Source organism: Solanum verrucosum, unplaced genomic scaffold, assembly GCF_900185275.1.
Source record: "Solanum verrucosum unplaced genomic scaffold, falcon-dt-bn FXZP01000275.1, whole genome shotgun sequence".
NCBI classification, from domain to species: domain Eukaryota; kingdom Viridiplantae; phylum Streptophyta; class Magnoliopsida; order Solanales; family Solanaceae; genus Solanum; species Solanum verrucosum.
Window position 1 is genome coordinate 1,000,716 of NW_026020738.1, and position 15,470 is coordinate 1,016,185.

The 15,470-nt window shown below is 32.3% G+C and overlaps 1 protein-coding gene across 1 annotated transcript; it reads left to right on the top strand.

Annotated features, from left to right (window-relative positions):
* The first annotated feature begins 574 nt into the window (after positions 1–574).
* On the top strand, positions 575–5,426 carry LOC125812683 (protein LIKE COV 2-like). Its single transcript, XM_049492172.1, has 7 exons — positions 575–814; positions 2,459–2,511; positions 2,601–2,710; positions 3,627–3,794; positions 4,383–4,480; positions 4,784–4,910; positions 5,164–5,426. The coding sequence occupies exons 1-7, from the start codon at positions 707–709 to the stop codon at positions 5,262–5,264; spliced, it is 765 nt and encodes a 254-aa protein (XP_049348129.1). The 5' UTR covers positions 575–706; the 3' UTR covers positions 5,265–5,426.
* Positions 5,427–15,470: the final 10,044 nt, after the last annotated feature.

Below are 15,470 nucleotides of genomic sequence, written 5' to 3' on the forward strand. Positions count from 1 at the left end.
TACAGCCTAATTTCTATTTTTTTTTCTTGATAAATAAAATTTAAAACACTCTCAACATTATATTTATTACGTAGTATTATTGAAATTGACTTTGCATGTTCAAACTACCAAAACTCTTTAAAAAAACCAAAGTGAAGTACACTTAACTAGCTTTAATCATAGAGTTTTGAATCAATATTAAAGAATTATTCATAAATATCTGTTTGATTATAGATTTTAGTTTAAAATTTTAAAAGATTTTTCTTAATTTTTAAATTCTAAAAATCGATAATAGTTCAAACCAGTTAAAATAAAGTATACTTGACTAGCTTTGATCATAGAGTTTGAATCAATTTAAAAAATTTATTCATAAATATTTATGTGACTATAAATTTTGAATCTGTTTAACTAGATTAGTTCAGTTTTTTGTTTTTTAGGATTCATTTGTAAATTATTATTTTTCTAATAAAATTTATATTCAAGAATAATTTTCAACTTTAAAATCTCAAATTTTTAAATTTAAATTTCAAAATTTATGACGAAACGGAAACTCGAGTTTTCATTTTTTTTTCTCACTTCATTTCTAAGTTTACAAAGTGAAAAAAAGGTGGGCACCTCACAAGTCTCTTCTTCACAATAATATCAGCTGTCTCTGTATTGTTTTTGCAAGTCTTCTCTATTTCTTTCTGAGATCTAGAGACAAATCCCTAAAACTAAAAAAGCAAAAATGGCGGAAGAGAAGGATCCCACTTCTATACCACTAAGTCAAGCTTCTGAAGATCCTGAAGACCCCATCAAATCTACTCCTGCTTCACCCAATTCTTCTACCCGCAAGGTCAGTTTTTCTTTCTAAAAGCTGTCTGATTTTTTTTTTCTTTTTTGAAGTTTTAGAGGAAATTTACTCTTACCCTTGAATCTAACGGAGCTTGTGAAGAAAAAGGGAGATGGGTTTTTGTGTTTGGTATAGGAATTGTATTTTCTTGATTTTGAAAATATGGGAAATGGAGAAGGGATTGGAAAGAATGGTGAAAATGGGGAAATAGTTGTGTTTGCCGCAGGACATGGACAAACTTGTTGAAAAGTATTGAGTTTTCGATATTTTATTTTTTTGGGTTCAAAGGGTAGTATATATATTTACAATTTATGAATTACTAATTTGGATAACTGCATTTCTCGTTTGGCCATAGTTTTTGAAGTTGAAGCTTGAAAAATTGAGTTGTTGAAGTTGTGTTTGGACTTGCATTTTACTTGGGGAAAAAAATGGATTTTTGTGAGTGGAAGTGAAATTTCTCAATTTCTACCAACTTGAAAATATTTGAAAGATAAGAATTTCATGGCCAAATAGATATTTGGAGATAAATTTTCAAAATCTGATCCAAAATCTATGCTAAGTGTGCGGAGAATACTGGTTTTGAAGTAGAGACAATTGATTCTTAAAATGAGGTTTTGATATTTTTTCGTCTTATATACCTGCTCATGTACAATGTGGTTTGTATTTCTTTCACTTGGGTTGGAGTAATCGAATAATTAGAGTCAATTTATGCACAAAAAAAGGCACATTCTAATAATCTGAATGTGCAAATGTAGGAAAATGGGTTAATTTTGATATGATCAAAGTCAAAGATTTTGTGCATCCTTATAAGAAAAAAAGGTCCTAGATTTTGTGCATCCTTATAAAAAAAAATGGTCATAGATTTTGTGCATCTTATCTACGTATGGAATGTAGTTGGTAATTTGGGTTGGGGTAAAACTTATTGGTTTAGCATCAGCCTATGCTAACATACATTCTTGCGTTCTGGTTTTCAAATTGATGTGATAGAAAGATATTATTGTTAGAAACTATGTTGCTCAAACTTTTCAAATCCTTCAAAGTTCAGTGCATTTTTTGAGGATCCGACATGGTTACGCAACATTTTTGGAGAGTCTAAGCAACATAAGCTACCTAAATCTGTTTGATTTTATATTGGAAGAAAGTTATATGAACAAGTTTATCTGGAGATGAATAGATTTAAAGACCTTTCGACAAAACTTGAATCCGGAAAAGAAGTTCAAACTGGTAAAGAAGTGGTCCAAGTCAGAATAAATGATTTAAGAAAATCCAGGTTCTTTGGGGAGTAAAGCAGTATATTCACTTGTCCTTTTCCTACCCAATGTACCAATATATATTCTACATATGCTTATCCGGAAAAGAATCTTCAAACTGGAAAACAAGTTGACACATGAGAACAAATAATTTAGAAAATCCAGGTTCTCTAGGGGGAACTGTTTGATAGACACTTGAGCTGTATATTCAATTTCTAATCCTTTTAATGCCAATTGTACTCCAATATATTTTCAGTCTGGAATTTACTGTGTTTTTTGTGCATGTATAGTGAAACTCCTATGAGAAAAGGACATATTTAAGCATTTCTCTCTATACATATTCCTGTAGGCTGTTTACTTGTATATATCTTAATAGTTTTTCGTACCTCTTTTTCAGGCTTGCTGTTATTTTCTTCAAAGTTGGGTATCTAAGAAGTTTATGACTGGATGGTAATTTCTTATCTCAGTGTTGCGTTACCAATTTTAATAGGTTTTGACTATCTTTCAATCCGTAACAACTCCAAAATTTGAAATTGCAGTGTGGTTCTCTTCCCTGTGGCGGTTACATTCTTTGTGACATGGTGGTTTATTCAGTTTGTTGATGGTTTCTTCAGTCCACTATATGAACAACTTGGCATTGACATATTTGGTAAGTCCAATTTTCCAAAAATTTGATAGCTGCAGTTAGTTTTCTGTATTGGTTTATCATGCTTCTTGACATACACTGCATATTTAAGGCTCACCTCGTATTTTTTATTCTGCATCACTGCAACTTCACCAGATAATATTGCAAATTGTTCTTTGAAATTGAACTTATCAACTGCATATATCTCTTTGTGAATATGTAAAAAGTTACTATCTACTTTTGTTGAGGAGAAAAGTAATGAAATGAATTATAAACTTTCCTTTACTTACTGCAGTGAAGAGTCGGAGCAATATGAGAAAGAATAAGTTTTGGTGATTATATTTTTTTGTCTTGTCTTCATGATGGAAGTAAAATTTTGTTTCTGGTATCTGAGGATTTCAGTCAGGGGCTTCAAAAAGGATATTGCTTTGAGCATACAACCAACTATGTCCTGCTATATAAGTCTAAGATGCTCGTGGTTGACCTGGCATAACTAGAAATAACTAGAAAAATAGCCATTAATTGTGCTTGCTTTCTTTTTCCCCTCAATACATAACATTGTGTTTAAGGTTTAGCCTTCTCTGACTAACTCGTATGAATTGCTTTGCTCTTAGAACTGTGATGTTGATATCAGTGTAGATGTAAACATACACTTGTCTTTTCCTGATTTGTAAATGCCTCTCACTTGTGAGGAAGCCATTGATGTCTATTCTACGTGATCAAATATCTAATATTTCATTTGGTGTAGAACTTAAGCTGGTTTTTGACAGTCCATTATGTTTTGTGTTATCTTTCTATGTTTCTTGGCATGATTGATAAATCTCATGTTTCCATGGCATGGCTTATGTGTTGTCCACCTTCCTCCCTGTATTAAAAGTTGTTACATCCATTGTATATTCCCCATATCTCCTGACCTTTGGGACATTTGTTGTTGGTGCAGGACTAGGATTTGTCACATCTCTTGTTTTTGTATTCTTAGTTGGAGTTTTTGTTTCATCTTGGCTGGGTGCTACTGTTTTTTGGATTGGGGAGTGGATTATTAAGCGAATGCCATTTGTCAGACACTTGTATTCGGCTTCAAAGCAGATCAGTTCTGCAGTGTCTCCAGGTAAAGTTACAGATTTTTCTTCTTCTGAAGAGCAGAATGATGAAATGAAACTTACCTTCCGTTTGTCAAGGGGAAAGGCAAGGCAAGGAGGGGTGCACTTATGTAATTCACTTCTGGATCCATTTCTTGCTACTATCATCCTGAGATGGAAATGGTAAAGGAGAAGAAAAAAGGAGAGTGTGTGTGGGATGGGGGCTGAATGGGGTTATTTCATAATAGTTTACTGAATATGTTACTATCACCTTTTCCTTTCATCAAGAAAAGGGTGGATGGCAAAAGAAAGAAAAAGGAAGGATAATCTCTAGCGGTGGAGTGTGACGAATTTCAGAGCTGTGACGTAAACATGTGAAATCTGAAATAAACTTTCATCAGATGTCCTGGACTTTCATTTAAATAATAAAGGGTGTCAAAAAGCATGGGGATCAGGACCATAAGACAGACAATACATCAAATTTGTGCCTCGAAGATTAAGAAATAAGTACTTTATTTTGAGAGTTGAGGTTGCTACCTGGAGTTTTTTGATTTTGCTGTATTCTCTTATTACTTTTTGTTCTTGATACTTACTTTTCATTCGTATATAATCTACAGATCAAAACACCACAGCTTTTAAGGAAGTGGCAATCATTCGTCATCCCCGTGTGGGTGAATATGCTTTTGGTTTTATAACATCATCAGTTACCCTTCAGGTATTTTTTTGCTGTTGCAAGTTTTTCGCTGCAATAGGGAAAAACCATCTTCTTCATTACTTTCAGAAATGCATATTTTCTTTTGCTGCTATACAATGCTGAATGTTCTTTTGATGTGCAAAAGTTCTTTCTTGAACTACTGCCATTTTTTCAAAGATATGCTCCTCATATTCTCTCTTGGGTGACTTGATAGAGATGAATGACGAGAAGCAGAAAGAACAACTATAATAGAACACGGAAAAGAGCATTTAATAATTTTGTTGGCTGATATATGTACATTGACGCATCATTTCTGGATGGCAGACAGATGAAGGGGATGAAGAATTGTATAGTGTTTTTGTCCCTACAAACCATTTGTACATTGGTGATGTACTCCTGGTTAACGCCAATGATGTCATAAAACCAAACATGTCCATCCGTGAAGGCATTGGTACGTCTCTGGTTTTTTGGCAACTCGTCTTTAAAATGTCACTCCTTGTTTAGTACTAGTAGCTCGGTTGACTGGTTGAAGCATGCATCTTACTTGATGGTGTCTTTAGTTTACTGAGTTATCCAACTTTCTAAAATTAACCAACATAAGCTTATCCATGGTAAGATTTATCTCCAAATGCTTCAAATGAATTTCGGGTATGTTTACAGAACTGTTTTCAAGTGTTTCTAACAGTGAAGCCAAAAAAATGCAGAGATCATTGTTTCCGGAGGAATGACCATGCCTCAAAGGATCTCTCATGTGGCAAGAGTTGCGAGACAAAGTGAAAGAATTCCACTGAACAGAATTAAGTAAAAATAGTGATGAACATGACAATGTAGGACTGTTTGTAATTAGTCAAGGAGGGAAACAAAAATCATATATACATTGCTGTAATTTTTCGGATCGATCCGATGCTCTTCGATATGTTGTATTATGTCTTTCTTCTCAAGATACAGTAAAGTTCTTGTTGAAGGTGTTTAAATTCATGTCCATCTCCGGCAATCAAACATGGAACCAAACAGATATATTCCTCACTCACCTGTAATTATCCCAGAGCCATTTTGTCTACTAGCTATAATGAAATAGCTAGCGGGGGTGTTTCTAGATTTCTCCTTGACACATTAGTGGTAAATATTAAATGGAATGCTTAACCTATTCAGTTATCATGTTATCCCAACATGGGTTTATCGGTTTGATGTTGGTTTTTTGGGTTAATCGATAACCCATTAAGAATATAACATGGGTTTATCGGTTTGATGTTGGTTTTTTGGGTTAATCGATAACCCATTAAGAATATAATAATTTACTATTTTAATTTTTAGTCATACATAATTGTCAAACAAAAAATATTAATATAATCACTATATTTGACTATAACTATAAGCACCCTACACAATTAATAATTTAACACTATTTAACTTTGCTCTCTGCATTTACCCTTTAGGTTTTAGTATTACTTTAGTCTTTAGGTTCATAACATCAAAACCTAAAGAACTAAGAACGGTGATGGGTAGGGTTTGCAATGACAACGACAAGGGTTAGGCAATGGTTAGGGTTGTGAATTGTGAGTATTTGCTATACTTTTACTACACTAAGCATAATTTTTGCACTCAATGAGTAATTTGATTTCTCTCTTTTTTATTTTGCGCCAAATTATTGGACAAGTCATATATTTGTTTTGAAAGCATTCTCTTATTGGTTAAACCGATAACCGAACTGTTAAAGACCAAAAATCAATAAACTGAAAATCGATAACAAATATCTTATTGGTTTGATTATCGGTTAAACATATTTAAAAACCGAAAACAATAAATCAAACCGATAATATTTAAAATTGAACCGACCCGATCGATACACACTCCTCCGTACTTCCAACTCTTGCTCCTGACACATGTTCTCACTATTTGTGACAAAAAGAATGAATGATCTGATTTGTATCTTGAGCTCCAAAAGTTAACCTTGTGCCCCCAATGTTAAAATGGTAAGTTTCTTTGAGAATCAATTCACACACAAAGTTTAGGAACTCAATTCTAAAATTTCATTGAGAACACATATTTAATGATGAAACTAACTATAGATTATCAAGAAATGCATAGTTTATTGGTTAGAATCATACCTAATGAATAAATCTAAAAAATTTCCTTTTTAATCACCCTAAAATCGTGATCCCAATCTCCTAAAATCTAATTTTGACCTTCGAAAAAAAAATAGGAATTATAAATGGTCACTATCAGACCCTTCATCATAAAAATTAGACCGTGACAAAGACAGAATGCAAGTAATATCTTTTTTCAAAAAGGTAAAAAATATGCATTTGTTTTGAGAATGGTGCATGAATATTTAAATCTATAATTAGTAAGAAATCTTTCTTCTTAACGGTTTATGTAATTGCATCAAACTTTCTATTTTATTTTCTTAAAATTAAAGAAGTCAAATATGTAAATTTGTTAAGTCGATTAATATCGGCAAACAGACCAAGAAAATAAGATGAAAATTTAGTCACGTAAAAATAAACATAAACAAATCAATACATCATAAAAAAAATCACATTCATGATTCGTTCAAAATCAAATCTTAAAGAGCATTTTTATAAATTTAAAAGCCAAAAAATGATGTAATAAGAAGATTACATATATCTCAAACCCTTGGATGCACAATGAGAGGTATTATAGACACCAGTTAATGATAAAATAAAATTATAAAAAAGAGAAATAATTTTCTTTAATCAACAAACTAGTACTCTTTAAGTATTGACAATAAATTAACTCTTTTTCAATTACTTGACCATAATCCAAGACTTCCATTATTATATGAATTCATGACTTAGAGTAAATCAAACAAGAGAAAATGAAATGAGTAATGAATAAAGTCAATTTACAATGTAAAAATCGATGAAATTCACCTTTTAAAAAATTAAATGTACTAAGATTTACGTAATCTAAAGAATTTCTCACTCATCAACAACTACTGATTAAGAGAGTTTTGAATAAAAAAAAATACTCCAAAAAAGTATAAAAAGATAGTAAACGAGGTTAGGGAGGGAGGGGTGTAGGGAAAATCATCCAAAGTTAGGCATAAAGATAAAAATCTTTAAACTAATTTTTTTGATTTATACATTAAAGTACTTAACTAGTAAGATAAAGATGAATTGCTTAATATGTCTGTTCCATATAGTTTTTGGTTGTTGTGGTTTATGAAATTTCATGAGACTTTTCTGGTATTGTCAAATATTATTTACATTTTCACAATCTAATAGCTAGAATTTGTTAAATATTTGAAGGAGAACAGAAGCGCTCACTTTCAACAAATTTAAAGGCCTAAAACTGCTCATGAATATATACATTTAAGGGACAGATTCTGAATCTACTCAAGATTGAACTCTCCCATGAATAAATTTTCAATTGTATTTCTCAAGACATTAAAAAAATATAATATTAACTAGGAGGACTAAATTTTGTTGTATCCAATCTGAGAAAACATCAAATTGGTTAATTACATGAATTTTTCAATGTTGAATTTTTTATTTTTATTTTTTATGTGTTGTATTTATAATTATAGATGAAATTAAATTATCAACTTGATGAGTTTAAAATGTAATCCTTTTAGCACTGAATGATATTTTTTTTTTGCAAATTACGAGTTAGAAAATAATTGTTGAAATTTCACCTAAAAATCAATCATTAGAATAAAAAATATTGGGTTCAGATAAATTTACAGCGAAACAACTTAATCAGACATCAATCCTTTCCAATGATTTTTTCATTTGTTTTTTTCTATTACTACGTGTTTTTTGTTGTTGATTATTCAACTTCTGAATTATGAGAAAACCTGTAATATATTTCATGAAATGAAAATTGCAGTACAACTAATTTCCAAAGAGAAAGCTAAAATTTAGTTTTAATAATGCCTAACATCCCCCTTGCTACTGAAGTAATAAGAGCAAATGACATAAATGGTCCCTAAACTATCCTAGTAGGTTTAAAATGATCCCTTAACTATACAGTTGACGGATATGGTCCTTTAACTATTCACCTTTTTGTCAAATTTGGTTTCCATCCACTTTTTATGAATATCGTCGACAAACGTCGTTCAGTACATACTCTCTCTCAATTTGGAGCTGTTTTTGTGCAGTTTGGTGACGTTTTTGGAGCTGTGTTTTGTGTAGTTTGGTGCTGATTTTTGGTGGTTGGTGCTGCTGTTTGTGCAGCAGTTTGGTGACGTTTTTGGAGCTGTATGTGCAGCAGTTTGGTGACGTTTTGGGAGCTATTTTTTTTTTTGGGTGTTCTGGTGCTGTAATTCGATCAAAGTTTGATAGCTGCTATTTTTTGTTGTAGTTTAAGTTATTTTCTGCACAACAATTGTTGAAAACAGAGCACTATAGTTCAATTTAGTTGCTGATTTTTGAATTTTTCTGCTATTTTATGTAGTTTCATTGATGTAATGACCGATTATTAACATGAAAATAGAATCGTATTTTTGCTCACAATATTTTCTCAATTGTGTTCGCTACTTTGCATTTTGCTTTAACTCGCATGAAATAACCACCAACGACTTAATTGCAATAAGACAATAAAGAAAACAATTGAAAAAAAAAGTGAGGAAATAGTGAGATAATGGACAAAAGAAATGACGAAAAAGAAAGTCAATACAGATTGACTTAACAGATTAACGGTGTTAACTAACAGTTTTTTTAAAAAGTGGATGGAAATCAAACTTGACAAAGGGGTGGATAGTTAAAGGACCATATCCGTCAACTGTATAGTTAAAGGACTATTTTAGACCTACTAGGATAGTTTAGGGACCATTTATGTCATTTGCTCGAAGTAATAAGCATGTAAGAAATGCAATTTGATTAGAAATTTCGATGGCCAACACTACTTTTCACCAGTTGTGCTCCTCAAAAGTTTGATAGAACTCAAATACTTATGCTGCAAAATAAAAGGCCACATAAAGTTAGTAATCAATTATTTACTAAAGAATTTCATAAATGAATATTTGATAAAATGAAAATCAACCTCTGCTTCCATATGGTCACAATCATTACAAAACTAATAAAATGCTTTATTTGTTCTTCTCCAACAACGTAAGTTGCCATACTACTCTCCAATTCATATAGGAGGGCGAGTAATTTCCGTTCGAGGTCAAGTAATTTTTCAAATTTCTTGATCTTCTCACTAAGAAATGGAAGTACCATCAAAACATCATGGAGGTTGTTAACAAAAGAAGACAAAAGACGAAGAAATAAAAAAATATCGAAGAAAAACTTACTTGATTAGATCTTGTTTCTTTGAAGCCATTGATAAAGAAAATCTAGGGCAATATAAGAATAAAGAAACTTGATTTATTTTAGATTGCTATATTACTTGCTTCTCACAAAAGGAAAACCCCCTTTAAATAGATGTCTACATAATATTCTTACCAAATATAATATTTAATGTTCACATGATTATAGAAAGTTAATAAATTTTTTGAGATTTTATGTAGGTTAAAAAGTGAAAAGAAATTAGTTTTGTTGTTCAATTTAATGAGATAAATTGAATTTGAATCTATCCTAAAGTATAAAGAGGCATTTGGTCTTAAATAATAGATAATTAAATTATTTCAATGCTAAATTACAAATTAAAGATATAATGGTAGTTTTCCTAAATAGGATACCCATGTAGATATTATGAGGGGCATGTTACATTTTGCACCCTTAACATATGTTCACTTTTGTCATTTGAACTCTATTATATATATATATATATATATTTTTTTTTTTTAATGATCTGCACCCTAACCCATTTATTTTTTTTGCAAAATAATGAAACCATTCTTTATAAAATATTTTTAAAAGGACAAAATTGGAATACAAATAATAAGAAAGAGAGCGATCATACTGATGATTTGATTTTCTAGTAACTCAATGACTTCAATAGTTACATTTGAGCATGTTGGCCTTATATCACTAGTGTGTAAGACCTGCTTACTTATATACCCAACATCTCTCCTATGTTTTGCCGATGTGGTACTTCTTATGTTAAGTTGGGGTGTCATATAAACCTCCTCTTATGGACTCAACGTCACCTCATGGAATTTGCCTAGACTCAGCACAAACATTTGTCTCGCGTTACTTAGATTTGCATAAACTTAGTTGAACTTTGTTTCACATCGACAAGGCTAATGCAACTTGACTTTGATATCATTTATAACGGTCCAGCCCACTAGTGATATTGTCTACATAGATCCTAGGCATGCACAACTTTAAAATGTGTTACTAATGTGTAAGACCTGCTTACTTACTTATATACCCAACATATCTTTTGTATTTTTTTGCTGATGTGGAACTTCTTATTTTAAGGTGGGATGTTACAATATATGTGATCAAGTGTCAGTATAGAAGTTGTAATGTTTGCATGAACAATCTTAAATTTGATAGAGTGTGTTTGAATGAGTAAATTTTAGATCATGATTAATCTTTCTGTGCAAATCATATTTGTAAGTAACCTTGTCTGATTAGCACTAATGAGATATTGTGTTTGTATTGGATCGAATGAGTTGTTCGAGATTGAACAAAAGCTTCAAGTATGGAGTGACGATCTGGGGTGTATTTACGCATCTAATCATCATATTTTACCCATAATTTAGCTAAATTCTGAGTATAATCTTATATGTTTATTGTACATTTGTTGTTATGAGCTAATAGATGTGATTAGGTTGATTTAAGACAACAAAACAACAAGAAAAGACCCAAAAATTGGATTGGAAAGTAAAATAAAGTGCGCCAAACTAAAATACAAACAAAGAAATTGCAATAATGGACTTTGCAATGCGAGGGTACCTTCAACATGATGGACCCCACACCTTTCATGTTGAGAATATAGATTCTAAAATAAAAAAATCATATGATGAAAATGCGACACATGGAGAAGGAAGCAGTATTCTGAGATGGATGTCATTATGCACCCCCCGAGCCACACGATGGTCTTCGCGCTGCAACCCCTTGTTTGTTGATATGATGTTAACCAAGTCAAATCATAGTCAATTAGGATTAAGACTACGATTCTGCTATTATAAATATGTCATTATGGCGACAATTTTAAGGGTTACAAATTATTATTAGGGATTATCATTAGTTATAAAAGTTAAGGATTATTACTAGCATAGAGTTTCCAATATTCTTACCTTATTAGGGTTAATTATTGCTTTTAGAAGATTATTGTGGAACGAATAACATTCTCTTGCAAGAGCTGCATTAATTAAAAAAGGTTTTTCTTTCTATTTATGTTTATTAATTTCTTACATTACTTTAGTTATTATTTGCAAATAGTTAAAAATCATAACTAGGGTTGTGGAATTTAGAGTAAGAATGTTGATAATAGATTCATTACATTAAAATCTTCTAATGACAGGGTGATAAGTGTATATTAATGTTCTTTAGTAAAGATTAATTTTTAATGGTTGCAAACATTAAGAACTCGCTTGTATTCTGGCTCGCTTGACAAAAAAGTTAAGATTACAATAAAGGATCATTACTAGGGATTTGGAGCTACCAACCTCTATCTAATGGACTAGAGATAGGATAAATAACCAGAGACATTTGATGAATGGATCAATTACTTCGACACCCAAGTGCCGACATGGACTTAGGGTGATATTCTCTTAATTGAGCTGAGAGGCTTTAGGAGACATATAGATTTGTCATTTTTGCACAATGAACAAACGTAAATGTGATGGAATTAAATAATTTATTTGAGTTGTGATATCTAAGAAATGTAACCCTAGTTTGTCTTTAATTCTTCATTACAACTTTAATATTATAAATAAGTTAATAATTCCCTTTTTAAAACCCTCAACTATAATAGTAGTTACTAATATGAATTTTCAATAACAAATTATAAATATCTCCCACCACAGTCTCTGTGGGTATCGCCTTCAACCTTGTTGGATTACGATATTTTGACATCGATCACTTCAATCCCAATTTAGGGTGTAGTTTGGGTGTCATTATTGTCAGGCAATTTGGTGACACGCCAAACTTCTCAAACGATGCAGCCTTTCAACTTTTGCCTCTTTCTTCCATTTTTTGACTTATTTTCCCTCTTTTTACTGCTTAAGTGCACTTCTGACTCCAAACCTGAAATTTAAACAAATTAACATTGTAAATGGTTCAAAATGGCGTTGAGTACATTGATTTAATATCGAAATTAGGTCAATTGAGTCATAAAATTTCGACTCATCACTAAGTTCTTCATCCTGCATTTTAAAGAAAAACTTTTTAAAAAGATGGGTTTCCTCCTAATGAGAATCTTAGTTTTGGTCATGGCATGACTCTTTTTTGTATTTTTTTTTTATGTTCTACACTATTACAATCATTGATTAACTTCTGAGTAGCGCCCGATTCAACGTCACGACATGACTAAATTCAATGTTCAAGACCATCTCTTTCATTTTCTGTCCTTACGAGCAATCCTTTGCTTCTTTTTCATTTTTAAGAGGATTGCCCTCTTCATCTTCCTCTAGATTCCTCTTTTCTTTGCCGCTTTTCAGCGCAAGTTCAGGCCACTTGGCAACTTGCCCATGATTTTGTAGCACCTTGAGAAATCCACCATGGTCGCATTCGAAAAGCCTGTACTTATTCTTGGAAAATTTAGTGATCATGCATGTAACACTCCGAAATTTTTTTGAGCTAAACTCGAACCATCCTTCGTTGTGAGTAGGATTTTATCGAGGAATTTAAATTTTTCTTAAGTGTTAAGGTCACTAGATGTAGCACCTTGAGTTCCAAAAAGAACTAAAGAGAATTCATTCGTAAGTTCTTTTAAGTTTTGGGTGAACTTCAAACGACTATAACTTTCAGTACAAGATGAGTTAGGTGGCCTATAAGATATCAAATGAAAGGTCTTTGGATTCTCTTGTCAACGCCACCGAGTTTGCTAATCTTAGAGTTTGGATGAGTGAGATATGCATGTTTGAAGTCAGTCTGTCCAGTAATGGAAAGTTACCCAAATTAATGAGGGATATTTTGGTCTTTTCCTTACCCCTTCAGCTTAAAACATTTATACTAATAATTTAGGGGGTCTAAACTGATTAGAATCAGTTTAATTCATCCCCAATACACTTAGGGTTTTAGAAGAGAGTTCAAGGAGAGAAAAGAGGAGAAAATAGGAAGGGTTCAAGCCGTTCGTCGGGATTCTTGAGTTTCGTTGCGGATTTTTGCCAAGGGTTTGATCCCTAAGAGGTATGTAAGTTTCCGTAGTGTTGGGTTCATTCACCCACACGTCAATCATGAGTTTATTTATGAATTTCATCCATAAATTTGGGTATATTGAGTTCTTGATGAGTTTCTTGAAGTTTGAGTTTCGTTCTTTGATTAATGAGGTTTGATGAATTCTTGAGATTAGTATTAGTAATTTTAGGGTTGCTTGGAGTAGATCATCGTATACTTATGTTGGGTATTCAAATCTAAGTGAATTGGGAAGAAACCATTCTATTCTAGGCGAATTAGGGTCCGAAAATGAGAATCAAAATTCATCGGAATTTCTAGGCTGGGGGCTGGCGCCCCGCCCCTGCAGTGCACCAAAAACTTTCCTCTGAAGTTCAGGGGAGAGCGCCTTGCGCCACTCAGTGCGCTAGGGTCGTCTTCCCCGTCTTGTTTTCAGTCGTTTGCTCCGTCTGAGTTCTTTTAAAGTGTACCTTCACTCCTATCTGAGTCTAACTACTCTAAAATACATTGAAACATCATGAGATCCTTCATATCATGGATCATAACTTTTGAATTCATAATTCAAATTCAAGAAAGAGTTAAGAGTAGAGTTCAAGAAAGTCTTTGAGTTAAATTGTGAATCCTTTGAGATCAACTATCGATTTGAGCTAAGTTTTGAGTAAGTAAGTATGAGAATGAGAAGAGTCGTACACATGAGTTCTATATTGTTGTTTAGACCCTTGAGTTGAGTCGTTCATGCCCATAAATTCCGCCTGAACTCCATAAGTTGAGTATCCTTGAGAGGAGTAGTATCTCCAAGTTCTAAGTTCTTGAGCATTGAGTTTTTAAACCTTTGAGATTATATTCCTACTTATGGGACTACTACATATTACCCATGAAGTCTTTGAGTTGAGTTGTTCATGCCCATAATTTTGCATGAACCCTATGGGTTGAGCATTCTTGAGATGAGTAGTATCATTGAGTCCTTGAGTTTTGGAGTTGTTGAGTTCTGAGTATTGAGTTCTATATATGGTTATTGAAAACCTTGAATTGATCGTTCACGTCCATAATTCAGCATGATCTCTATTTTGAGAAGTCTTTTATGATTATCTATAATATGTTTTAAGACTTGAATACTTAAGTTTGAGTATGAGGAGAGTTAAGTTTCATTTTTCAAAATGAATATGGGAACTAAGTATTCCCAAGAGTAAATATTTTTATAATTAAGATGAAAGGAAACACTGATTTCCAAAAGAGTTCATGAACAATTTTGAGTACTATCTCTTTTAAGAGAAATCTTTTGAGTTATAATCTCTAAGTTGAGGATGAGAAAATGTTTTTAAACATATGAGCTAAGTTATATTTTGGGAGTAGTATTGAGCACCGATATGGGAACGAGTTCAGATAACTCAAAGTCCTCATAAACCATATGTAGTGAACGTGGATACAAAGGGTCATACTTTTTAGATGATTCCTTATTGCTTTTTAAGCATAACTTAGTGGATCCACTTACTGAGTAGTCCTATAACCCAGAAAAATATATGATAGTTCTGGCAACGTGGGCAAGACGATGTATCACCGCATAGCTCATAGTGATTGTAACACCCTAGAAAATTTTTGAACTAAGACTCTAACCCTTATTTGTAGTGAGTGAGATTTTTGCAAGGAATTTAAAATTTCTTGAGTGTTAAGGTCACTAGACGTAGCACCTTGAGTTCCAAAAAGAATCGAATTGGAAATAGCAAAATCTGAAATTTTGCAAGTTAAGCTAAGTATGAGTTTTGGGTCGACTTCAAACGACCATAACTCCTAAATCAGGATGATTTAGGTGTTCT

Coding starts and splice junctions, on each gene's coding strand:
- LOC125812683 (XM_049492172.1), top strand. CDS start 707: ATGGCGGAAGAGAAGGATCCCACTTCTATACCACTAAGTCAAGCTTCT. Junction 815..2,458: donor CCAATTCTTCTACCCGCAAG/GTCAGTTTTTCT, acceptor CCTCTTTTTCAG/GCTTGCTGTTATTTTCTTCA. Junction 3,795..4,382: donor CAGTTCTGCAGTGTCTCCAG/GTAAAGTTACAG, acceptor TATAATCTACAG/ATCAAAACACCACAGCTTTT.